At 46.7% G+C, this 26,641-nt stretch overlaps 1 protein-coding gene across 1 annotated transcript; it reads right to left on the bottom strand.

The window, feature by feature from the left end:
• Positions 1 to 1,060: 1,060 nt before the first annotated feature.
• On the bottom strand, positions 1,061 to 26,641 carry Ptgs1 (prostaglandin-endoperoxide synthase 1). Its single transcript, XM_051185325.1, has 11 exons — positions 26,581 to 26,641; positions 26,395 to 26,487; positions 20,158 to 20,274; positions 19,686 to 19,826; positions 19,358 to 19,501; positions 17,748 to 17,929; positions 17,579 to 17,662; positions 15,345 to 15,591; positions 12,622 to 12,908; positions 3,897 to 4,044; positions 1,061 to 2,317 (listed from the first exon to the last, which is right to left on the bottom strand). Exons 1-11 carry the CDS (start codon positions 26,585 to 26,587, stop codon positions 1,962 to 1,964), a joined length of 1,806 nt encoding a protein of 601 aa, XP_051041282.1. The 5' UTR covers positions 26,588 to 26,641; the 3' UTR covers positions 1,061 to 1,961.

The following is a 26,641-nucleotide window of genomic DNA, read 5'->3' as shown; positions in this document are numbered from 1 at the left end:
GACTGGGGAAGCAAGAAGACACAAGTGCTCGCTGGTCGTGTTTGGCACCCAAAGGATCCTTATGTGTTAGAAAGAGTTAGGAAGTAGGGTACCAGGGTCACATGCTTTGTGTCCAGCAGGATCCAGGAGAAATGGTGAGAGTTGGTCCCTAACTAGACAACTAGGAACAGGCTTTCTGAACTAGGAGACCTAGCCCTGAAGACCGCCAGCCAAAACCCAATCCCTCCCATTTCATGGCCACAATTCCGGGTGTGCAAAAAACAATGCACACAAGCTTTCCCAATCTCTCACCTTCACTGTCCATCCTTGCCTCCCTCCTTGGCCATAGAACCAGGTCAGGACTAGAAAGAAATACTGTTCCCTCCTGTTGAAATGTGAGCTCTGAAGAACAGAAGCCTCATCAGTACTGTCCACTCTCAGCTGTGTCCCCATCAAAGTGCCCAGTGCACAGCCAGCATTAGAGAAATAAGCACTGGTCTTGAACAAGCAACAAGCACATAAAGTGGAAGCTACCCTCCCCCAATCCCCAGCCTCTCATGTTGTCCTCAGGCCAGAGGCAACGTCAGTGTCAGTGATGGCACAGAGCAAAACAGGAGGGAAGGGAGCTGGCTTCCAAGCCTGGCCCTGGGTACTGTGGGACTGGCATGTCACTCGGCCACTCTGCAGTCCTATTGAGGGTTATACCATCCCCTTCACACTGTCCTGATGACAGTAAACGAAAATTGGGTGTGAAAAGTTGGCACAGAGAAGTCTGCTCCTCTTCTCAGTCCCTGGTCTTGCCTGTCTCCTCCATAAGAGGATGTCATTTTAATCAGCTAGCGGGACTGGATGCTACATCTCCAGGGATTGGGAATTAGGTGTTCTAGGTGAACAGACTCACTGACAAAGGCAGATCATGGCCCAAAGGGAGAGATGGAGCATCAAGGGGAAGGCATGTATGGCAGGACAGGTTCCAGGGATGCCCTTGGAAGGTCTCATGCCACACCTCTGACTGTGGGTAGGAGGAAAACTTCATCAGCATTCACTTGCAGATGATATTTAAAGAGATGGACAACAGGAATTTTTTTTGGAAAGATAATTTTATTAGCTTCATGAGAAACAGCTGCCATGAGCAAAGACCTGGATGACAACAGAGCTGTAGTGGATTCCCACTGTTCCCTCCACACCTTTTGAAAGGGTCTAATTGTGGCTCCCAAAAGCAACATCTTACATCCTTGCCCTTCAGGGTAGAAACAAATGTGGGCAAAATAGTCCTTGTTAGACATTGGGTTCTTTTGTTCTGTGTCCATTTCACTGAACAGGAAAATTAACCAATTCTACATTCTAGACATTCAGGTCTGGACTGGTCTGGCCCATGTTATGTATCATTGACCAGGAACATTCTGAGTTACCAATCAGATAGTCAACATTCTGGAGGGGCCCCAGATTCAAGGAAGAAAATTAATAACCCCTTTTGACGTTCGAGGAATTTTTTAGGAGTTATACATGCTAAATTTGTTTGTTTGTTTGTTTAAAGACAGGGTCTCACTTTGTAACCATGGCTGGCCTTGAACTATGTAAACCAGGCTGGCCTCCAACTCACAGTGTTTCAACTGTCTCTGCCTCCCAAGTGCTGGGATTAAGGTGTGTGGGACCATACCATGCCTTATAATATAAAGTTTTAAGTCTACATTCCAAATTAACCAGAAATTTGACCTTCTGGGTTGCTAACAAGGAACCAAGTTCTGGGAAGCCAGATAAAAAACACTCCTAACATTTTTAAGGGTTAACAAAGAATTCAGCATCCTAGAACGGCAAAATTATAATATTCTAGACAGGGGCGAGATCCAAAGTTCTGTCAGTGTCAACTCTCACAATGCCAAACCAGGAGACAAACATTGAAGATTGTCTACCTCAACCTCAGAGCATCCTAGAAGGGCAAACACAAAGCTCCTTCCTCCAGGAGGCTGATCCCCACCCCCTCAGAGCTCGGAGGATGGTCTCTCCACAGCAGGCCCATCATCTCCTGGTGAGTCTGGCACACGGAAGGAAACATACGGGCAAGTCTTTGTGTTGAGGCAGATCAGTTTCTTCAGTGTTGCTGTGTTGACAAGGTTGAAACCCACATCACCACCAAATGTGCTGGGCTTCCAATATTCTGGAGAACAAATGGGATTTCCTAGGAGACCCTTGAGGGAAAAGGGGGCCCCAATCTCTATCATACTCTCCCCAAAAATGGAGTTGGGCTGGCACTTTTCCAGCAGCAGCCCTGGATAGAACTCTAAAGCATCGATGTCACCGTATAGCTCCTCCAACTCAGCAGCCATCTCTTTCTCTCCTGCAGGGTGAGAAACTACAGTTAATGTCACAGTTTTGTTAAGGTCGACCTGGGGATGGAAACTTCTGGATTTGGTTTTTCTCTAGGGATGACAGAGACTCCAGGGAAACAATTTGGGCAACTGGGAAAATGTCCTAAATTTTGGCCCCGCTGGAATCAGAGTATGGTCAGGAAGGAAAGAACAGATAGGTACTTTAACTTGAACTATATGGTAACAAAAGAGCCTAGAGGCCTAGATCGGTTCCCAAACAGCTTGTGACCTCAAGCCACTCACTCCATTCTCTGGTTTTAGTTCTTAGACCATCACAACATGAAGAAAGAAGCCTGCTGTGATTCCCTGAGGGAAGATTTCAAGACCTGCTATTACCCTAGAGTCAAGTTTAGGTTCACACAGGTATTCAGGCCCAGTCTACTCTCTGCTTCCTGGAACCCTTTGTCATGAGAGACTAGAGAGTCTTCAAGATTACTGTTCCAGGACCATGGGGAACTTATCTACTGATCCCACACAATCTGTCCCACTCTGTGACAACTACATGTCCACCAATGAGAGACTGACATGTGACTTTCCCATCCATTTGCTCAAATCCATCCCTCTATGAGGTACGGGGGGTCTATCATACCAGTGATAATCGAGAGCTCCAATTTGACTGCCCAGCATCTAGGGAATTTTTGTAAAAGAGAGAGGAAGTATAGAGATCTTTTTTTTATTTTTTATTTTAACTATATGTGTATGTCTCTGTGTGAGTACAAGCATGTGAATCAGGTGCCTGTGGCAGCCAGAGGCATTAGATCACCTGGACCTGGAGTTACAGTCAGTTGTGAGATGCCCAAGATGGGTGCTGGGACTTGAACTTGGGTCCTCTACAAGAGCAGTATGTACTCTTAATTGCTGAGCTATTTCTCCAGCCTCATGTATACACAGATTCTTAAGCACCATGGAAACCTACTGAATCATGATCTCTGGAAGCATTTGGGACTCGTGTGTGTGTGTGTGTGTGTGTGTGTGTGTGTGTGTGTGTGTGTGTGTGTGTGTGTGGTATGTGTGTGTTTTATTTTGCTGTGTCAAGGGGGTTAAAGCCAAGGACCTCATGTATGCTAGGCATGTTCTAAATAAACCACTGAGCCACACCCCCAACCAGATATTTTTTTTGTCAGCTTTCTGAGTGGGTGTCTAGGAACCACTAGACAGGATAAAACCCACGTCTTCAGCACCCAAGATCCTAGTTCAGTATCAGCCTCCCTTTACTACATATAATCTCCCAAGAGAAGTCCCTTGCTCCAGTCACATCCGTGACTGCCCCCCACCCAGACAGGTACCAGACAGGTACCAATTTTCATCTCGGTGCCTTTGTTCTCTCCCTTGCCATACCTGAAGTTCTCCTCCCTCTGTTTTCAGCCTGGAAAGTTCCTATTTATCCCTCAAACCCACCTGGAAAGTCATCATCTTTCCCCAAGTAGGCCATTGTCACGTTCACTGCTGTCCCCTACAATGCTCAGTCACAATGCTCTCACCTTGCGATCTCCCTCACTTCCTGTATATACTACAAGGGTGGAGACTGTCCAGGAAGCAGCTGCCTACCTGTGAGCTGCTGGAAAGATGTATAGGGCTTCATGCCAAACCTCTTTCGGTATTCATTGAAGGGCTGTAAGCGCATCTCTCGGGACTCCTTGATTACATCCACAGCCACGTGTAGAATGTGGTGGTTGAAGTTCCTACCCCCACCAATCTGCCAAGAGATTAGCACAGCTATCAGTCTAAGAACCAGGCCAGAGTCTCCTGTGTAAGGTCCTAAAATAATAACTCCGCGGCTCTAGTTCTTTCTGAACCAGGACAGAAAGTGTGGTACAGCCCACAGGTCGTGACGCTGTGGTTTGGCTCGGCTCTGCTATGCCATTCTCATTCTAATGCCTTCAGCTTCCCAAGTGTTCAGCTCTCCACTCTCTGGTGACTGGAACTCCTTCAGTCACACCAACAGGTAGTGTCATTTTATTGAGAGAGAGAAAAAGTCCAGACGAAAAAAGAAAGGCCCCAGATTCCAGGGATTTGTGGGCCAGCCTGCCTAGCTCACTTGGAAAACTCTAGGCCAAGTACAGATCCTGTCTGAAAAGCCAGGTAAACAGTTCCTGAGGAGTGACATGACACCCACAGTTGACCTCTGCCACATGGACAGACAGACAGACACACACACACACACACACACACACACACACACACACACACACAAGATCCCACAAGAAGTCATAATAGTTACAAAGAACCAGTTTAAAGGAAGCTCTGCTTCCCCTGAGATGTGTTTGACAGAACAAATATAACTGAGCAGGGAAGAAAAACAGTTGAATTGAAATCATATGGCTGAGAGCAAAGCAAACTTGGAACAGCAAGCATAGAGTGGCTCTAACCCCAGATCCACCCATGCCAAGCTGTGTGGCTGGAATTGCCCCCACAAAGATGTACTATCTAACCTGTCCCACCCACAAATATGACCTTAGCTGAAATATAATAGTCTGTTCTTGCTGGTCACTTAGCTTTACATACTTCCCATCACCCACAGGCAATTACAATCTGATAATATTTAATGGAAAATTCCTAAGTTTTTAATTGCATGCTATTCTGAGTAGCATGATGAAATCTAATGTGGACTCTCTCAATGCTGCCCAGGGTGTGAATCATCCCCCTGTCCAGCATGTCTGTACTGCAAAAGCTGCCTAGCTTGTCAATCACCTGGCATCTGTTAGTTATGTAACTGTCATATCTGAGTGCTATGCCCTACACAGTAAATTAAGCATCATATACCTGTATCATCCCTCTCATGCATGTCCTGACATAGACAAAATATCAACTCACATTATCCAAAGAGGGATGAGTACTGTACACCAAATGGATGTCTGAAATGGTACTGAACCATATACATACATTTTGTCTATACATAAGTATGGTAAAGTTTAACTTGTGAATTAAATCTAGTAAGAGACATAGTAATAATAGAAAGTTGAATATGTATAACAATTTTCTGTAATAAAAGCATATAATGTGCCTTGTTTGTGATGATATCTTGTTTATAAACACTAACAAATAAAGCTGGCCTGAAGATCAGAGGGTGGAGCTAGCTACTAGGTAACCATAGAGGTCTTGAGGTCTGTATAGACAGACAGAAAGTGAGATGCCTGGGTGAAGAAAGGAACAGAGGTGGGAGGAGACAGGAACTCTGTCTCCTTTTAGTCTGATTTCATTAAGGTAAGAGCTATAGTGGCTGGCTGCTCTGCCTCTCTGATCTTTCAGCTTTCAGCCCCTAACATCTGACTCTGGGCTTTTATTATTAAGACCTATTAGAACTCATGTTACATAATTGGCACCCAACGTGGGGCATGAATTCATGAAACAGCTGCTTGCCTGTGGCTTTGCAGCCACCAGTACAGGCCAGAGCAGCATGCAGGGCTCCCGCCAGAGTCACCACCCTGCCTGGCTAGGTTTCTGAGTGAGTTTGGAATTTTCCTGTTGTAGCCTCTCTAAAACAATCTCCAGCTGCCACCCAAACTCCAGAAGCACCTGGGCTCGAAACACCACAGAACTTACCTGCCCTAGACCAGCTGGCTCTACCCTCAGGCAGCTGCTACCACACATGCTTCTTCTGTACAATCCCCTGTGCATTTTTCAGACAGACATCTCACTCTCCCCCATGGGTTGTGGGCTTCCCCGAAACCCCCCCCATCAAGCTGCTGCCACACTAGGTAGCTGTCTTGCCACCCACTCAGACATCTACTGTTGTTGCAACCACCACACACCCTCAGCTCACAGCTACACACTAGCAGCTGCAGCTGTCTTCAGCCAAGCTGTGCACCACTTACGTTGTCAGCTCACACAAGCTACACAGAGGCAGACTCATGCTCCACCTTCAGCACATTTAGTTGGTGATACAATTGGGAATTCTTGAAGCAGGAATTAGTTTTCAAAAAAAAAAAAATGGAATGTCTCTCCCTTCTGGATTATGCAGAAGGTGTAGCAAAGGCAGGAATTGAACTAATGAATGTAGGTCAACAAAGGCTTTTTTCTAGCGTTAGTTAGTACTCTACATGATCCAGCCTCACAGACTACTCTAGCCAGGACTTCAATACAAGCATGCTTGTTAAAGTAAAACCCAAAATTACTGTCTCATGTCAGAAAAGCCACCTGATATGAGACAGAAGAAAAACAAAAATTAAAGGTCTATTTTTTTTCACTAATCTCATAATCCTTTGGTTTTAAGTCTTTGAAGCTTTTCTTAAGGTATAAATGTGATCTAAAAATTTATAAGATTAGTTTATATATAATGTATACAAATATTAAAGTTTTTGACATGATATTAATGGATCCAGGAGACAATCAATATTGAATCTCATGACCATAATGATGCATGGATAGCAGAGGTGATTTTCAGAGGTTTGAAGAAATATCAAAATGTCAAGTGTTTCAATTGTGGCAAACAAGGCCATTTAAAAGGGGATTGTAGGCAGGGAATTCTTAGAAACAATGTTTTTTTATAAGCATAATTCAAATGAAATGCCCCTCCCTTCTGGATTATGCAGAAGGTGTGGCAAAGGCAGGCATTGAACTAATGAATGTAGGTCAACAAGGGACATTCAAGGTAACCCTTCTCCATCAGGATATGCACAAATTCAGTGCAGTCATTTTCTGTCATTGTAGAGCAAACTCCTTCCCAGAGCAATTAAAGAACCTAATGCCTATTATAAGAAAGTATACTGGTGTGGATGATAGAAAAGCTATAGAAGAGAGAACAAAAATTTCAGGAGAAACCATGAAGCAAATATTTTGGCAAACTTCTATAAAAGAAGACCAAAATTAAAAATACAAATAAGTGATGCTGTCACTGAAGGCCTTGTAAGCACAAGTGCAGATGTCACAATAATTGCACCAGAATCTTGGCATTCAAATTAGCCTCTTCAGGTAAATGTTCAGTTTTTAGGGATTGGGACTTCATCTCAGGTAAAACAGAAGCATGAGATGGGTCAAATGTATAGGGTCAGAAGGGCAGAGAGGAAAATTAAAGGCATATGTGGCTAACATATCAATGAACTTATGGGGACATGATTTATTATAGCAATGGAATACTCTGATTAACATTCCCCCAATCTCAGAAACAAACCATATATTAGTATGCATTTGGGGGAAAATATTAGAAAGTATTATAAATAGCGGTCACCAGCCATTCAGGTTGCACAAGAACAGGGCACAACAGCTGCTAATTTTTCAAAGTCACCAACAGCCCTACCTTTAAAATGGTTAATATACAAACTGTGTGGGTTAAGCAATGGTCTTTAATAAGAGAGAAACTGCAGGCCTTAGAACAACTGGAACAGAACAGCTAAATGTTCAGCATACTGAAGAATCAATCAGCCCTTGGAATTCTCCTGTATTTATTATTTTTAAAAAATCTGGAAAATGGAGAATGATAACAGATCTAAGCGTTGTTAATAAGTTGATTTGGCTAATGGACTCTCTACATTCTGGAATTCCTTTGTCTTCTCAGTACCTAAAGCATGTCTCTTATAGTACTGATTTTAAAAAAAATTTTTTTTTCACTATACCTTTAAAAGAAAAAGACAGAGAAAACTTAGCCTTCATGGTGCCTACTTATAATAATCCTCATATGGAAAAGGTGTCTAGCTGAGATGATCCAGCCTCACAGACTACTCTAGCCAGGACTTCAATACAAGCATGCTTGTTAAAGTAAAATCCAAAGTCACTGTCTCATGTCAGAAGAGCCACCTGATATGGGACAGAAGAAAAACAAAAATTAAAGGTCTATGTTTTGCCATTAATCTCATAATCCTTTGGTTTTATTTTGAGTCTTTGAAGCTTTTCTTGGGATATAAATGTTATCTAAAACTTTACAAGATTAATATATATATATATATATATATATACATTAAAGTTTTTGTCAGATATTAATGGTCATATAGAGTACTAACTAATGCTTAAAACAGGCTTCATCTAGCTTACTGTACATGGTTTTGGATTTGAGTCTCTATCAGATAACTAGGAATTAAGTTCTTATACTCTAGATGTACATAACAAAGATGTGCATAACATCTTTAAAAATCTATTGCATATGACATTTAAAATATTTAAGTTTTCTGCCATGAACCATGACCACACCTAACAGTGACCTTTGAAGTCTCCAAAAAGGAGATGCGTTCCACAGTGACAATTCCATCAGGACTGTGACAATGCCACTAAGCTGAATAACACCACCTAAAGATCAGCTTTGGACAACAAACTACTAATGACAATTTCAAGGTAGCTAGCTGAGATAACCCAACCTCACAGACTACTCTAGCCAGTATTTGAGACTAAGCCTGCACTTTCCCATAATACAGAGACCGGATGACAAATGGTTCGGCTACCTTTCCCAGGACTTGACTATTAACCCAAATTTTTCTTTTCAGGCTCCCCTAAAGATGCCATTGCCCCCAGACAGCAGAAAGAAAATTTAAGAATGTGGCACCCACATTTTAAATGTGAGTGGTTTTTGGTCATTTGATGGGTTATGAATATGTGCCATTGTTTAGAGAACAAAGGGGATTAGATTCAGAGTTCCTGTTTTGAAAAAAAAGGCAGATGTAGATATTATAGGATATAAGGGTAGATTATTGACTTTACTCTGAAAAGAATAAAGGGGAATATAGAAATAGGAATATAGAAATAGAAAAGGGTAGATTATTGAATTTACTTTTAAACCAAAAAGGTATTTTAAATTGGTTTGGATTTTTGTATATTGATACAAAGTTGAGATTATTTTTGTTAGACCATGCTGTACATATATTTATAATCTTGCTCGATGCAAATTTTTAGCCTTTAAAGTTATTATTACCAACTATTTAGGATAATAAGGAAATGCAGGTTAGCAATTAGTCACCTATTACAATCCAACTTGTAATCATATTAGGTATGTCTTCAAGGTCAAACAGAGATATAGTTTAGATAGACATGTCATCTTCAGACACTTCAAAGACCTAGAGAATATAGCATTTAATATGATTTAATAACAGGTTCTTTTTCTTTTTTATGACAATGAGGCATGTTTGCTCCTGACAGCACCAATCTACTTCAGAGAAGATGATGGGCATTGAAGAAACTCCACATGGAGTTTATTTTCTTTATGGCAAAAGTTAGCCATTGGGCAAGTATTCTTGCCTTGACTGCTGACAGTATGCTGTCCAAATTGGACAAGCAGGTCACAAAAGAAAGGACTACTGAACTTTGCTGAAACAAGGTAAGACAGCCCTTCAGAATATCCAGCTTCACAGAAAAGTCTGTCAGATATGCTAGGCCTGTAGACCAAAGATGGATGCCCCAATGTTGCAGAGGAAGCTTGGGTGACCATCCAGGCATCCAGCTGTTTTTGTCATTTCTCACATTTTTTGGAAGTTGCCTGCTTGCACTTCCTACTTACTCAGGTAATATTATTTCCTTTGGGTCTCTGATGGAGTTGAAGACTTTATAGTTTTAGTCTTCCTTGTTTTCAGATTCAGAAAAGAAATTCACTAAAGAAATATAAAGTGTATAATGTTTAGACATATAAAAAGATAGTTCTGGTAATGCAAGTTAAAATAGAAAGTGAATTAGGTACAACCTTTTGGACTTACCAAGATAACATAAATATAGAGTATTTTCTCTGAATTTGTCAATTGCTAATGGACTAGACATCGTTGATGCATTTATATTATATATAATCATTGTACTTATTACAAATATTTTTAGGCAAAAAGGGGGAATGTGGTGATATCTTGTTTATGCTCTAACTAATAAAAATTTGTCTGAAGTTCTGAGGATGGAACTAGCCACTAGCTAACCATAGAGGTCTGGAGGTCTGTACAGCAGGCAGGAAGTGAGATGACTGGGCAGAGAGAAGAACATAAACAGGATGAGACAGGAAGTCGGTCTCTATTCAGTCTGAGGATTTTGTAGAGGTAAGATCTTTCAGCTTTCACCCCTTAATATCTGACTCCAGACTTATATTATTAAGACCTATTAGAATTCATGTTATACTTTTTGTGTTCAATTTTTGAGACGGGGTCTTATGTTGGCCTAGAATGTGCCATGGAGCTAGAATGACCTTGAATTCCTGGTGTTTCTACTTCCACCTCCAGAGTGCTGGGAGTACAGGAGTGTACCTCTGTGTTCAACCGAGTGGTTGATTTTAAATGAGATTAGAGGCGTAGTGAAGATACCATGTGACAAGATGGTGGAGGCAGACAGTTAAGTGGCACTTCTACAAGTCAAGAAAAAAACTAGAGACTATGAGAGCCTACTGAGAAAGGCATAGAATAGAGCCCTCAGAGAGAGTGGCCATGCTGCCACCCAACAGTGAAGGACACATCTCTGTTACCTTAAGCACTTTGAAGCATTTTGTTGAGAAACCCTGGAATGCAAACACAAGTACAGACTATGTTCATGTTTCCTTATAGGCAAACACAGTGAGTGCAGGAGCATCCGCCTGATATGTTGTGGTAAAATAAAGGGGATGGAGGATGCACAGCTGTTGTCACAGTGCCAGTCACATGGCAACATCAGACAGTAGCCATCACCATCGTGATGATCATTAGAGAAAGGCCTTCTTTGTTGCTTCTGCTCCTTTTTAAGATCCTGAGAGTTAACACCTGCTCTCTCCTGCCAGTTTCAAAACCCAGACCTTTCACATACTTCCCAGCCATACAGCCCCACACAAAGGCTACTATCCCTTCTTACACCTGTGTTCCCACAGAGAGCAGAGGACATAAGCCTGTCAGCATATGCAGGTGCCAGTAAATGCTAATTGCAGTCAAATTACCAAGAGGAAATGTAAATCCACTAAGTGTCACAGCTTCCTAACAGAGCTGAGGGACAATGATGACAGAGAAGCGAAGTTCTCAAGATTGATGGATCCAGACAGCTAGGGTGCAGGAAGGAGAGCTTCAACTGCAGAAAGGAGGATTTCAGAGTGGTTGGCTAGGTATCCCACAAGAATGCATTTGTTTGCCAAAGCCACACATATGTGTTGACCACATATGTGTTGAAGGGTAGTATGTCTAATGCTTGCTTCTTTCTGGAGATGGCCTCTAGGCTTACAGATAGCCTCTTCTCTGTGTCTGCATGTGGCTTTCCTTCTGGGTGAGTCTGTCTTAATCTCCTGATCTTACAAGGGTACCAATCACATTGGATTAGGGCCCACCCCAATTTCCTAGTTAGTCTTCTTAATTGTCTCTTTAAAGATAATATCTCCAAATGTTATTCTGAGGTCTTGAGTGTTAGGATAACAGCATATTAGTTTAGGAGAAGACACAATTCAGCTGATAGGAAGCATAGAATTCAAAAAGCATTTTATACAGGCACTGTCATGGATAGTACCATATCCTAATAGAGTCCTCCTGTTCCTTGAATGCCATGCCCTCTGTCCCTCAGTCCTTTGCGCATGCTGTCCTCTCCATCTGGGATACAATCATCCCCTCTCACCATCACTACCCCCTTCCAGGAGAAATGCCTGCTCATCTTTATCATCTCTGCTTTGCCATCACCCTAACACCCAACTCTGGGCCGCAGAGTTGATAGAGCACCATGGCTTTCTGTACTATGGTCCTCAACATGTTATCATTCTGAGGACACTAGCAAAACACCTGTCATGGTCCCTTATAGTCAAGTACTCAAATGATGCTAACTGTCATTACACTCTTTTATAGTGTAAGTGCCAATGGGACAGGGTCCAAGAGCCATGTCAATTGTGCTCATCACCATATCCCAAGCATCTGGAGTAATGTCTGTGCTGTGGTCTGACCCTGAAATGTATCCCATAGGTTTGGATTTTAAACACTTTCTCCCCAAATGGTGGCACTATTGGGGCACTGTGGAACCTTTAGAAGGTGTGGCCAAGCTGAAGAAAATGGGTCACTAAAAGACAGTCTTGGAAGGCTACAGCTCAACCCCCGGCTCCCATCTCATTATCCTTGTTTGCTGTGATATGAACAGATAAACAGCCTCTTCCTGGAGCTCCTGCTGCCGCAGACAGGGTTACTCTGCCATAGCTTCCTCACTGTGACACTGTGGGCTGAAATAACCCCTTTCTCTTTGAGTTTCTTTTGTCAGGTATTTGAGGCATAACAACATGAAAGTAACCAATAAGCCCTGACACTGTACCTGTATGAGAGAATCCATAGAGATATTTACAACCACCTGTAGAAGCGACACTATGCACATCCCACAGATAAGGAAACTGGGTTTTAGAACAAATCTGTTGGAGCCCTTCCCTGATGACTCTTCCTCTGAAGCTTACCCGGCCAGCCCTCTGTCGAGAGAAGGCATCCACCAATGCCTCAACACCATAGTCCATCAGCATGGAGGTGTTAAACAAAAACTGCTCATAGCTGTACTCTTGTGAGCCCACTTTGAAGGAGTCGGGCATGAGTGGATGCCAGTGATAGAGATGGTTGAACTCCACAGCAATGCGATTGTGGTACTGGAACTGAGCTTGGAACAGCAGCTCCGGGTCAAACTTGAGCTGCAGGAAGTAACCACTCAAGTGCTGCACATACTCCTCGATGATAATTTTGATGGTTTCCCCTGTGTGGGGAAGATAGGAAATGGTGTCAGCAGAGGTAAGTGTGTGGGAAATGGGACAACTCATGACAAATGCTCCTTGTCTCCTTGCTGTTGCTGGTGTTTATTTATTCCCCTCGGTCACTTCTCCTTTTGTGTCTTGTAAGGGGATGTGAAAACAGACTCACTCAGATTTGACTAAGATTCCCAGACAAGGCATTGCTGCTCCAGAGGGAGACCCTGGACCCAGTAAAGGAGTAATCCAAAAACTGGTTTCCAGGGGGCTTAGAGAGAGATGGAAAGGGATGAAGAGCACTGGCTGCTCTTCCAGAGAACATAGGTTCAACTCCCAGCACCCACATGGTGGCTCACAACCATCAGTAACTCCAGTTCCAGGAGATCTGACGCCATCTTCTGGCTTCCTCAGGCACCAGGCATGCATGTGGTGCACAGATATTCATGAAGGCAAAAACACCAAAATACAAAGAATAAATTTAAAAAAAAAATGCTTTCCCAGCTGGGCGTTGGTGGCACAAGCCCTTAATTCCGGCACTCTGGAGGCAGAGGCAGGCAGATCTCTATGAGTTCAAGGCCAGCCTGGTCTACAGAGCTAGTTCCAGGACAGGCTCCAAAGCAATACAGAGAAATCCTGTCCAAAAAAAAAAAAAAAAACCTGTTTTCCCAACCCTGATATAACCTCTCTCCTATAGACCAGGACCCAGGGTCCCAGAACTTGGAGGACCAAGGCAGGAGTTGCAAAATTTATGTCAAGATGCTTAAAAAAAAAAAGTTTATCTAAAAAAGATTGTAAGCTGAGAAACTCTGAAAGATATAAAAACTGTGGTGCTGGGTTAGTGAGGAATATCATTTCACTGAAGCTGTCAGTGAAGGAGGAGGGTTTCAGGAACACCATCTAACAGCTACTGCAGCAGCAGCCAAAGAAGCCACACATCTGGGCAATGCAGTCTTGGGCATTCGAGTAAATATACTGTATTTCTCATGTGTTGTTATAGACATTAGAATCTCGTGGGCAGAGGTGTTCCTTTGATTCCTTAGAAACCAGTTATCTATAACACAAACAGCCAAAAAGAAGTAAGCTGAAAAATCCAGAACAACAGGAAAACAGGCCAGCAAACAGTTAAAGAAAACTGTTATCTGGACCAATCAGCCAACAGATGAACTGGCTTTTCAGTAAACTAACCTGGAGCCACGGGATTTGGGGTTAGTAGACATGGGTTCACATCCTAGCTTCTTTGTTTTTGTTTTGTTTTGGTTTGGGTTTTTTTTTTTTTTTAGTTTTTATTGTTTGTTTGTTTGTTTTTCCAAGACAGAGTTTCTCTGTGTAACCACTCTGGCTGTCCTAAAATTCACTCTGTAGACCAGGATGGCCTTGAACTCACGGAGATCCACCTGCCTCTGCTTCCTCAGTGCTAGGAGTAAAGGTGTGCACCACCACCACCCAACATCCTAACTTCTTAATATGTAGGTATCTGAGCTTGAGGCTCACTTTCCTGGACTGTAAACTATAAGCTCTGTTAATTCCCATGTGATCTCCATATGGCCATGTATCAGGTCATGTGAAGAGAGAACAACAGAGGTGCTTATACTGTTGACATAGGACAGGCAACCTCAACCATGTCAATACAGGTTAGCTAGAGTCCCAGCTTTGGTCACAGTTTCTTCGCCATCCAAGGTGCTGGGCAACCTCTAACCAGAGACCTGACCTCTTTGGTAAAGGTCTGTGAGATACAGACTTCAGAAGAAAACTCAGCCTGTCTACTCTCTGGCTGTTCCTATCCCAAGTGCCTGACTCTTCCAGAAGCCAGTGAATTAAACACTGTAATTGGGACCAGCCATGCCCAGTAATGCCCAGAGGTGGTGGGTGACTCACACAGGCTATGATCTGGACAGAGGTGTCAGGGTCCAAGCTCCCAGGCAGGAAGCCATCTGACATTTTAGGTTATGGATCCACCCCCATAGGACACACAAAAATATCTTGTCCCTGAGTCACCTACAATCTACAAAACTCCACAAAGTTCAATAGGCTGAGAGTGGGGAAATTGGGGGTTCCTGGGGGTGGGGTAAGCTGTGGTTTGGTCCTGGTGCCCTGAAGATCTTAATGCCAAACTGGGTGTAGCACAAGGGGGAAACAAAGTAGGATTCCAGGTGACCAATCAAATGTACTCAGAGCCTTCCCACAAGGCATCATAGCAAATCCTTCTGCAACACAGTTAGGGTCTGAAGCCACAGCCTAGAGCCACTAGCAACTATCCCTCTCACCAATGGGACCACACTGACTAAATCTCTTTTTTTCTGCTTGTGCTATTATTTGTTTTTATTTTAATTGGGTTATTGAGTATGGGTTGCCAAACCTGGCTTGGGACTCAGGCTGTGACTCTCCCACATTCATTAACATCACAGTCCTAACCTGCTGGTCTCCCAGCACTCAGATGTGCTCACCTATAAGGATGAGACGAGTGGTCTGGAAGAGCTGCTCATCATCCCAGGTGGGGTGCTCCTCCTTCAGCAAGTCGCACACACGGTTATGCTCCCGCACCCAGATCGTGGAGAGGACCATCAGCCCCGGTAGCAAACCAAACACTTCCTGGCCCACAGCCATCTGCTTCTCGGGCGGGACACCAGGTGGGTAGTGCATCAGCACAGACGTCTGTTCCACAGATGGTGGATAAACCTCTCCGTCCAGCACCTGTGGGATGGGGCAGCCTGGCAACCTGGGGCCAGGCAGGGCAGCCGCAGCTGACTCCAGCCCTCCTCCAAGATCCCTCTCTATAGCTCTCCACATCGAGGAGCTGTGTTCCAGCTTTACTTCCTCAACCCTAGCCCACCTGCCTGCTACTCCCTAAGTGCCTGCCCTAGACCAGCTCTTTCTCCTAGACATCCTTTTTAGGTACACAGCAGTCAGAGAACCCCTTTAAAAAAGTAAACAACAAAGCCCTCAAATCTACTATCACAGCCTAGCTTGAAACACTTCCAGCCGCCCTCTGCAGCTGTGAAGATTAAAACCCTTCACACAACATGCACCCCTAGATCTTCCTGCCTCCAAACGTTTTCATAGCTAAGCCCTCTGGAGAGCCAACAACCCTGGCCCCTTCTTGATTTCCTCAACTACCCAGCAACTCTAACTCCCTGGAGGAGCCATCCCAGCCTCAAGACTCTCTGATGGTACCAACTGGTCAGTGGCAATTATCACAAGAGTAACTAGGCAGGCGTTGGTTTCTTCATCCATTCATTAAATGTACACACTACCTGCCAAGTAGTGTTCTCAGCTCTGATGATGCCCCAGTGAATTTTCGTTCCATTCATTCAGATTTCCATAACCCATTGCAGTAGTAGCTGCTACCATCTGTGGCCCCTGGGCATTCCAAATTGGACTAGAGTGAAAACCTCCATTTCATTTCATTTAGATTTTGCTTGATTATTTTGTTTTAAACTTTCCTTTTTCAAGATTTCTTTTTGTATATATGCATGTATGCCTCGTCTGTGGGGATGCGTACAGAGGCCAGAAGAAGGCATCAGATCCCTTAGAGCTGAAGTTACAGATGGTTATGTGCCCCTTGTGGGTTCTAGGAAGCAACCCCAGGTCCTCTGGAAGAGCAGCCAGTGCTTTTAACTGCTTTGCCATCTCTGCAGCCCTGTAATTTTAAATATTAAAGCTGATGTTTCATCTACTGGGTATGTGAATCTCCTTATTCAATTACAATTTTTATGAAGTCTAGAGAAATATCAGCTACCTCCAATGAAGCACTTTTTAAATTTTATTACATTTATTTATTTATTTATTTATATGTGCACAAAGCAAGAGCACACTGGTGCCAAAGTGAACCTGTGGAGGTCAGAAGACAGAAACTGCAGAAACTTGCAGAAACTGCTCTGTCTCTCTCTCTCTCTCTCTCTCTCTCTCTCTCTCTATCTATCTATCTATCTATCTATCTCTCTTTTATACATAGATCACAGGGATCAAACACTGGTCGTTGGGCTTGGTGTCAAGTGTCTTTACCAGCTGAGCCATCTCTCCAAGCCAAGTAAAGTGTATTATTAAAATGCATCTTATCTGTTTTTCCCTTTTGTTAATGTGGCCACTAGGAAATTTGAATTAGATATGAGGCCCGTGCTACTGTTGGACAGCTCTCATTTACACAAGAAATCTTTTTACAACGCATACCCCAGCATTCCTGTTATGTGACCCCTGATAGACTGTGGTTTCCTCATACACTGACATTCATGTACATGACCCCTAGTGGACTGTGGTTCCATGGTGGCTGGGCCTATAGCTAAGGTGGACACTGCCTAATCACCTGCACAAGTCAACTCATGGTGCGCACTCTGCAACGTGGTACAGTAGAATGAAAGCATCTCCAGGAGGCCATGGGAAGCCATGGGGGGATGTGGGAAGCCATGAGAGGCCATGGAGGGTATGGGAGACCATCAGAAGTCATGGGAGGTCTTTGGAGGCCATGGAAGGCCATGAGGGGATATGGGAAGCCATGGGGAGCCATGGGAGGACATGGGGAACCATGGGAGGTCATGCATTTTCTTTATTTTATTTTATTTATTTTTTTGGCCCCTTTAGCTCCTCACAGCCTTTGCTCTCTGTTCCATTGTCCTACCCAGCCATCTTTACAAGAGAAAATGAGGGAGGCCCTTCCCACTGTTCCATCCCCAACCAACACTACCTGGTACTTGAGTTTCCCATCCTTGAAGAGACGCAGACGATACTGTCGTTCTAAATTATCTCCATAAATGTGGCCAAGGTCTATCTGAGGACAGAGAAAGGTCCGCTCCAATCACCTGGATTCTGGTGATAGCCTGCACGTGGCAATGAGGTCCTTCCTGCATACTCACCCCATGGCCCAAGGCCTTGGTAAAGCCAGGACCCATCTTTCCAGCGGTCTTGAAGAACTGGTGGGTGAAGTGTTGTGCAAAGAAGGCAAACATGATGTTAGTCCCCTGGGGGGCAGGAATGAACTTCCTTCTCAGCAGCAGTCGTTGGGCCAGGAGCTGAGCATCAGGTAACTGCTTCTTCCCTGGTTAGGGAGGTAGGAAAGAACAGTAGATGCCTAGGTCCTGCTTGTATCTTACTGCCTTGGGGACCACTGGGCTCCCAGAAGTCCCCAGGCAAACTAGCTCAAGCAGGAAGGCCATAGTGTCCTCTTCCCCTCCAGGACCTGTCCTTCCTCACCACAGGTAAGCTCTACTGAAAGAAAGGCCTTTAAGTATTTGCCAAGGAAATGGCCTGGTATTTGGAATCTCTTCTAAAATACCCTACCAAGTGCCAGTTATGATAGTGGACACATATAATGCCAGCACTGGGCAGGCTGAGGCAAGAATATCTACAGTTAAAGGCCTGCCTGGGTAACAGGGAGACTGTATCGAAGAATCATACAGGCATCCGGTAAGTGGGCTCAGCAGGTAAAGATACCTCCCACAGATGCCTAAGCTCAAGCCCCCAAAACTCCTAATCATCAGTCACACACAGTGTCAAAGTTCCTTATGCTGTTGGCTCTATGCCCAGAAAGAGAAGCCTTTGCAGAATGGATCTTGGCATTTCTGTGAAAGCCAAAGGGAGGTGCCTCCTGCCAGGAGCTAGGGGTCCTGGGTCTGCCTGGCTTTGCTCTATGTTTTTGCCAAGTAGCACTCCCTGAGCCTCAGTTTTCCTGGATGAACAGTGTGTGAAGGAGGAGATGGACCTGGCTGAACTGAGTAACTGTCTAACTTGACAGCTGAAGCATCGCTGAGATCACAGAGATATAGCAAGGGGTGGCAGTCAGAAGGATGGGGCTGGACACAGGGAGGGACCTCATTGTTTGGGGCTCATTAGGGAAGAAGGAGGGTGGATGCAGAGTTCACACGCATTTCAGGAGATTTCTTTCCAGCCAGGCTCCTTGTGTTCTCCCTGCACTTGACTTCCTCAAGGTCTTAGGACACAGACCCCACCTTCGCTTAGGTCAAGTCTGAGCTTTTCAGGGCAACTCAGATCTTGGGGTCCCCCTCCCTGACTCTTGTGCTTTATCCTTGGCTCTGAAAAGCCTCTTTCCTGGAGTTGATGCTGAGCCTGGGGAGGATGGCTGGAGAGGAAGTGAAGGGATGGACAGTTGGCCTGATTTGACTATTTCCTGGTGACCTTTCCTGGCCTCAGTTTCCCCCACCTGCAAAGTGGGCATGAGAAACATACTGTGCCCTCCCTTTTGTAGAAACGGAAGACTAGAAACAGATCCTGTCTTCCTAGTGCCTAGGTGATCACATGTGGCCTCATCTGGGAGAACCTGCCTCTGACTTTCCTTGTCACCTTAGGCAAGAACCTCAGCTGCCTCTTCTGTCCTCTTCCTTGGTCCTGGACATGTCAACTTTCTTGCCTTGCTCCACCCATCTACGAAATTGGTCAGTAATGTCTCTTCTGCCTGCTTTTGCCTGAAGAGAAGAGCTCAGAACAGCCCCCTACTGCTGTCCCTTACCTTTGGTTCCCATGGGTGTGGGGCAGTCTTTGGGCACAGAAGGCAAAACTCGAGTATAGTAGCTCACATTGGAGAAGGACTCCCAGCTGATGTAGCCATGTGCTAAGTTGTAGGTTGGAGGGCTGGGGATAAGGTTGGACCGCACTGCAGAGCAAAAGTAATGGTGACAAGGCTGTCCCCATCCCACTCCACTTCCCTGCCTCCTCCTATGCTGGGCCTTGTTTTACCTGGTATCAGAGAGTTTCTCTACTTATTCAGATGCCAGGAATCCTAAAACCTGGGGTGATTCCTTGTTCCCCAGATTAAAGGAGCCCAGCCCCACACTTACCTGTGAGTATCAGGCGCATGAGTGTTTCTCTGATGAAGGAGGCATTTACAAACTCCCAGAACCAGCGCCCATGTGTCAGCAGGAAATGGGTGAAGGAGGGGCTGGGCCGTAGGAAATTCCTCAGCCAGGTCCATAGCTCAGCTGCACGGACAATGGGAGCCACTGAGTCCATCCCTTCTGGCCAAGACCAGTTACCCATGGTGAGAAGATAGGGACCAAACAGGAAGCTATAGGCAGCACCCTTAGGAGTTGATACATGAAAGAGCCAGGACCCAAAATGAGCACAGGGGGCAGGGAGCATGGAAAAGAACTACCATGGAGGGGAGTGGACCAAGAAAAGAGCTCACCTGGAAGACATGTTTAAGCAAGGTCAAAGCCAAACAAGGAGGCAAAAGAAGCCATGGCCAGAAAGGAAGGGGGTTGTCAGGCTACAGAGGGAGCAGGAGAGGTAGGGGCCTGAAGCCTAGCTCACGGATGGTGCAGTTGGGGCCCGAGTAGCCCGTGCGAGTACAGTCACAGTGGTAGTGGTCCAGGCCGAAGCGAACACAGACTCCCTGGTTCTGACATGGATAGTAACAACAGGGATTGACTGTGGACAAGAAACAAGCATTAGGAACACCTTCAAGGAGCTCCCTGACCCCACCCAACCCGCGAGTGTGGAGAAAGGGCACAGAGGTAGCTCTCTCCCAAATGAACTCTGGACTCCTCTCATGCCCTAGATCTCCAGCCTAGCCCGCATTTGGGGCCCAGGAGAAAGTTCTCCTCCCTCCCTGTTGCCACCAAGGGGTAAGGGGAAGAGTGGAGACACAGGCTGTTGATTCCCAGGCTGGGGAGCAGCTGATAAGACAATGTGCTGTGAGTATCTGAGGGGTCACTTCCTGCCTTGGCAGAGCCAAATGACAAGGGTATTGTAGGGGCTTCAGAAAAGAGATCAGGGTGTGGAAGGCTTTCTCCCAGATGAGCCTGCATGTGATCACTTAGGCACTAGGAAGACAGGATCTGTTTCTAGTCTTCCATTTCTACAAAAGGGAGGGCACAGTATGTTTCTCATGCCCACTTTGCAGGTGGGGGAAACTGAGGCCAGGAAAGGTCACCAGGAAATAGTCAAATCAGGCCAACTGTCCATCCCTTCACTTCCTCTCCAGCCATCCTCCCCAGGCTCAGCATCAACTCCAGGAAAGAGGCTTTTCAGAGCCAAGGATAAAGCACAAGGGTCAGGGAGGGGGACCCCAAGATCTGAGTTGCCCTGAAAAGCTCAGACTTGACCTAAGCGAAGGTGGGGTCTGTGTCCTAAGACCTTGAGGAAGTCAAGTGCAGGGAGAACACAAGGAGCCTGGCTGGAAAGAAATCTCCTGAAATGCGTGTGAACTCTGCATCCACCCTCCTTCTTCCCTAATGAGCCCCAAACAATGAGGTCCCTCCCTGTGTCCAGCCCCATCCTTCTGACTGCCACCCCTTGCTATATCTCTGTGATCTCAGCGATGCTTCAGCTGTCAAGTTAGACAGTTACTCAGTTCAGCCAGGTCCATCTCCTCCTTCACACACTGTTCATCCAGGAAAACTGAGGCTCAGGGAGTGCTACTTGGCAAAAACATAGAGCAAAGCCAGGCAGACCCAGGACCCCTAGCTCCTGGCAGGAGGCACCTCCCTTTGGCTTTCACAGAAATGCCAAGATCCATTCTGCAAAGGCTTCTCTTTCTGGGCATAGAGCCAACAGCATAAGGAACTTTGACACTGTGTGTGACTGATGATTAGGGGTCCAGAGTATGGCAAAAAGAGCAGCCTGGTATGAACTAACCAGTCATCAAAGAGACCAGCATCAGAAGGTCTGGTCTGGAGCAGGACCTAGCCCTCAGCCTGTGGTCTCACCTCACCCTCCTGCCTCCAGGGGCCTCCAGATACCCCAGAACCACCATCACTACAGGCATAGCATCAAAAATAATACAGACCATGCAAATAGTTTTGCTTAGGCCCTGGTGACTTTAAACAACCCCACAATGACATTTTTGTGATCTCTGGCAGGGGTTTGGAAGAGAGAGGCCAAGGGGAAGAAGGCTGGACAAAAAGGCCTTATCAAGCTGCCACAGGCAGACCTGGCAAACAAGACCCAGGAACCACACACACACACACACACACACACACACACACACACACACACACACACACACACACACCATCAATCCCCCAGCTAGTCACAGCCCCAGAAAGAGATGGAGGACTCAAATGCAACTCACCTGCCATGAGCCTAACCTGACTCTGGCCTAGGGCTCTCCCATACCCAGCATACAATGTTACCACTCAGAAGGAACAGGGCAGAGTCCAGGCCTCCTCAGGAGTCTCAGAAAGTCCTGAAGCTCAGAGGGGCAGCAGCAACCTTCCCTCACACCCCAAAGACCTACCCTCACACTTAGGTAGACTTTGCTTCTCTTCACACATCTCCCAGCCCTCTCCAAGGAATCTTGCTCTGCCCCCTGCCCAAGGCTCACCAAGTTCCCACTCTTAAGTCTTCCTCTCCTTCCTGCTGTCTCTTCTCTTTGAAGGAGGGCCACACCTTCCCAGGCATCAACCTTCCCACTAGGCTGGGATCACAGCCTGGGTTTGGTCTGCATGTGTTCAGGGGACCAATAAAATGGTATAAGACTAGCCATTCCCTGCTGGGCAGAGAGATGCTTCATCCTCCCACAGCCTCCTGAGGGGCCTCCTAATATTGCCAGGGTTCCTGTTCCAGCTACCCAGATTCCTGTAGCACCGTGTCCTGCCTCAAGCCAAAAGAAGGCCCTCCCTACCAACCAGACTGTGGCCAGCTTTCCCTCACTCCTCCCCACTCCCTTTCCATAAACACCAGCTGCCCCAAGACAGGAAAAGTCCTCTTGGGCAGGGACAACAGCCACAAGAGCTCCAGGATATGAAAATGTGCAGAGAGGAGACTAGGTGCCACTTAGCCATGCCAACTATGGCAGCCATGCTAGGGAAAACTGGGACTGTCATTGACCGAGTCCATGACCTCACATCCCCAGGGTTTATTTGTCTTCCAGCACCCAGGAGGAAGATGGGTGGGTGAGCCTCCTATTTCACAATGAGGAACTCCAGGCTCAGAGAAGGCAACGGGCTTATACTAAAGCTCCACAGCCTCCAGGCAACAGACCCAAAATGTGAACCTCCTTTCCCTTCCCTGCCTGACTCCTGGGGGGGTGCGGTTCTAGGACTTGACTTAGAGGAGAGACACAGCAGAATCACACTAATCCAAGGCCATGGATATTGCTGTGGTGAACTTTGCAAGTCCCAAGTGAATGTGGGGCCTGAGGTCACTGCCTCATGCTGTAAGCAGACCTCCAGTTATTCAACAGGACTATGGTCCTTTCAGTCTGACTTCACATGTGCAGGGTTCTATTCCAGCCCGGCCCTCTGTCTAGCAGAGGCCACAACTCTACTGAGAACACTCATCACCCTTCAGGGGCCATCGGGGGAGAGACTAGGAGGTACAAGGACACAGTCTAATTTACTTCACTCAAGCACATGTCAACAAGGATTTCAGAAGTGGTGCGGTCTGGCTATACCCATGAACACTTAGGGCTTGCTTGCCTGTCTGTCCCTTAAGCAGGTAGAGTGGGTAACTCAGAGGATGCCTCCCTCTGACTCCCTGCCCCAGTCTGTACTCTACAGGAAGCCAAGCTGCCATTCTAGGTTATTCTCTTCATTCTCTCGCCCTCAGTACAGAATCTGCAACTGTTCTCACTAAGTGCCTAACATCCATGAAGCAGGATGATAGACAGCCACTGTGCCTGCAAGACACACAGACCTTAAAGTCAAAGCAGCCAACCCACGCTCCCACAGTTAACCATGACTAGAAACTCACAGCTCTAAAACCCATCCATAGATTTGAGTAAGACATCTTCCAGCCCAAAAGCTGGGGACCTGGACTCAAAGGCAAGCAGGGCAGGGGACACGTACAGCTGGGGAGCACCAAGTCCTCCCGGATGTGGAGGCGGCATCAGGCAGAAGAGAAGAGACTGCACTCAAATTCCCTAAGAATAATATTTACAGAAGCTCCTGGGGGGCGGGAGGGAGGAGGCGCTGGCAGTCAAGAGGAAAGCAAGCCTGAGTAGTCAGGCCTGTAGGCATATCCAGGCCCGGCACCTCCATGGCAGGCCCAAGAAGCACCCCTGCCTCCAGGTGGCAGGCCTAACTGGGGCTGGAGACAGGAGCAGTCTCACCCATGTGCAGGAGTTAGCAACCTCAGGATCCTCAGCCTGGCAGACAGCTATACTTGCCAGGTCATATCTTCTCCTTCCTAGGCATGGGGCCCTAAATGGTCCAGGTATGATGGTGTCTGTCTTTAGTCCCAGCATTCAGGAGGCAGAAGCAGGTAGGTGTATGTGAGTTCAAGGCCAGCCTGGTCTACATAGTGAGTTCCAGAACAGCCAGGGTTATATAGAGAGACCTTGCACACACACGTGCGTGCGCGTGTGTATGCGCTAGGCGCTCCTGCATGCACAGGCATGCATACTTACGTGCACACTCATGTGCACATGCTCTGGACAGGAAGCATTTGAACACTGTGGGTCCCCAGCACAGATTTGAACTCTAAACAAGGCACTGTCTCTTCCACCATCAAGCAGCAGAGATCTCCTTCTGCAGCATTGGACTCCAGACAGGTGCCCAAGTAGTTTGGGCCTCTGCAGACTTCGGAGCAGGCAGACACCCACCTGTCCTGTCCTATCCTTAACCCTTGCAGGAGTCTGTGATGGGCTCCTCAGCCTCCAAGCTCACCCCCAAATCATCTAGCCCATTCTCATGTTCCAGGGACCCTGTATTCAGAAACCCTGCTGTCCAACACATGTCTGTTACTCCACTCCTAACTGCTTCCTGCAGGAAGAACTCCAACACAAAGCCAGTGTCCCCTCCCACCACCTCCATTTCTTCAAGGTCTGGTTGAAATAAATACCACCTCCTCCAAGAAGCCTCCCTGACTCTTCGCACAGGGTCATGTTTTCTCTCCTTGTCCATTGCTTCTCTCCCCCTTAATCATTGCTCTCACTTCCCTACATGACAATCCATTGCTGTCCATCTCTACCACCATACTGTGAGCTCCAGTGTAGCCCTGGATACCTACATCACTCCACATCAGACTGCAAGCGCCACTGGGCTCTGTGTCACCAGGCCTCAGCCAAAGGCTGGCACAGAAGAAGCCCTTGGGATGCAAAATAGAAAAATTCCACTACATCACACGCTCTAAACATACGCAGAAGGGGTGCTGTGGCTCAAATCATGGCTCAATGCTCTGTGTAGCTTGGGGCACCAGGTCATGCCGGCTCCCTGGCTAAAGAGAGCCACATCCAAGGCCTGGATTGGAGCACTGTGGATTTCCCAACAGAGCCATGCTCTTCAAGCTAAACTCTACCCCCTCCTCCCCAGGAGTCAAAAGCAAGGAAGACAGGTGAACCAACACCAGGTACTTGAGGGCCCAGATGGGATCAACTGGGGCCAAGTAAGAGCTGGATTCATCCTGAAACTGACTACACATTCCCATGGCCAGCAGGGCAAGTCTCACACCACCAGCTCACAACAGAGCTCTGACAAATAACCCAACTTCCTCTGCATCTCAGAGTTCTGTTCTATGAAAAGGGTCTAACACATCTGCCCCAAGGCTGCTGTGAGCACCGAAGAAAAATCCACCCAGAAGTGAGCTTAGTATGCAGCAGTGAGGGTCAAAAGTGTTCCCTCCCAAGATCCACACTTTTGTGGGGGACAGGAGGTATTCATGCACAGGTTGCCCAATTTTTCCCCCACACAAACCCTCTCCTCCAAGAAGCCTGTTCTGATTCCTAGTCCCTCTAATACTGCTCTTCCCTCCTCTGGGTACCAAGTCCCAGCAGCACCCAACAGAAAGCCAGGACCCCCACTCCCTGTTTTCCCAGCCGACAGTCTTTCTTGGTCCTACTTTGCAGATGAGCATCCACGCTAGAGAGGGGGGAAGGGCGGGACTGGGGAAGAGGTCCTGTGAATTCTTTTTCCTTCCTGGAACCTGGTACTGGCCTGAAGAAGGGATAAAGGACAGAACTGCAAGGGGCCCGACTTTCCAGCCCCATTCACCATGATGAAACAAGAAGGGTATTGGGAAGTTCTGGATTAGGCTAGTCCTGACTGCAAATCCTGAACCCACCATGCACTATGTAACTTGGGGGTGTTATCACACCACTGAGCCTCAATTTCATCGGTGTGTGTTCACCTGCCTTCCACCTCCCTATTCCTGGGATAGCTGGTGCCCCACCCTACTCCCCCCCCCCCCCCGTCTCTACGGATTAGGGGAGGATTAGTCGGGATGTCAGGGTGTAGTCCTACAAAAGTTAGAGGCTAAAGAATGGGAACTTGCTGTCCAGCCTGCCTTCCTCTTAGCGCCTGCCGCTTCCTCCTCCAAAGAGTCCCCACAGGAAACCGCCAGCTTCTGGGGGGAGAGGGGATATGGAGCCCAGAACAGGTGACGTTAAAGAACTGTCCCAGCTCCCCATGCCAGCTCCAGCTCTCAGTTAGCTGTGTGCCAAAGACCCTAGGTAGGCAGGCCCTAGCCATGACCACACCCCTAGAGCTCTCCAGGGGAGCCCCATCCCACAAACTCAACACCCCACTCCCAGGCACCGCGAGTGAAAAGAGGGAGATGGACTAAGCCAGTGGTGCAGGACTCGGGATACCAAGGGGTGGGGTCGCCTACCCGGTGAGAGCACTCCGGGATCTGTGAGCAGTACTGGTGGAGGCGGCAGCAGCAGGAGCAATAGCAGAGGAAACTGGAACGAGAGACTCCTTCCTGCAGAGGAGAGACAAGTTGAGCATGGCTTTCAAGGCTCCTCCTGCAAGCCACCACATTCCTGGGCGTGGGGGGCACCGGGGTCGGACTCACGGCTCATGGCTCTGGGAGCTGATGTGAAAAGCAATGGCTGGCTCCTCGAATACAACTCCAG

This window comes from Phodopus roborovskii, unplaced genomic scaffold (assembly GCF_943737965.1).
Source record: "Phodopus roborovskii unplaced genomic scaffold, PHOROB, whole genome shotgun sequence".
In the NCBI taxonomy this organism is placed as follows: Eukaryota; Metazoa; Chordata; class Mammalia; order Rodentia; family Cricetidae; genus Phodopus; species Phodopus roborovskii.
Note: the sequence above shows the minus strand (reverse complement) of the source record. Positions and strands in the feature narration are given on the sequence as shown.

What these genes read in the sequence shown, in the direction of transcription:
- Ptgs1 (XM_051185325.1), bottom strand. An exon ending in CATGCGCCTGATACTCACAG is followed by an intron (nt 19,502 to 19,685) that starts GTAAGTGTGGGG and finishes TTTGCTCTGCAG; the next exon opens with TGCGGTCCAACCTTATCCCC. An exon ending in ATCTTTCCAGCAGCTCACAG is followed by an intron (nt 2,318 to 3,896) that starts GTAGGCAGCTGC and finishes CTCACCCTGCAG; the next exon opens with GAGAGAAAGAGATGGCTGCT.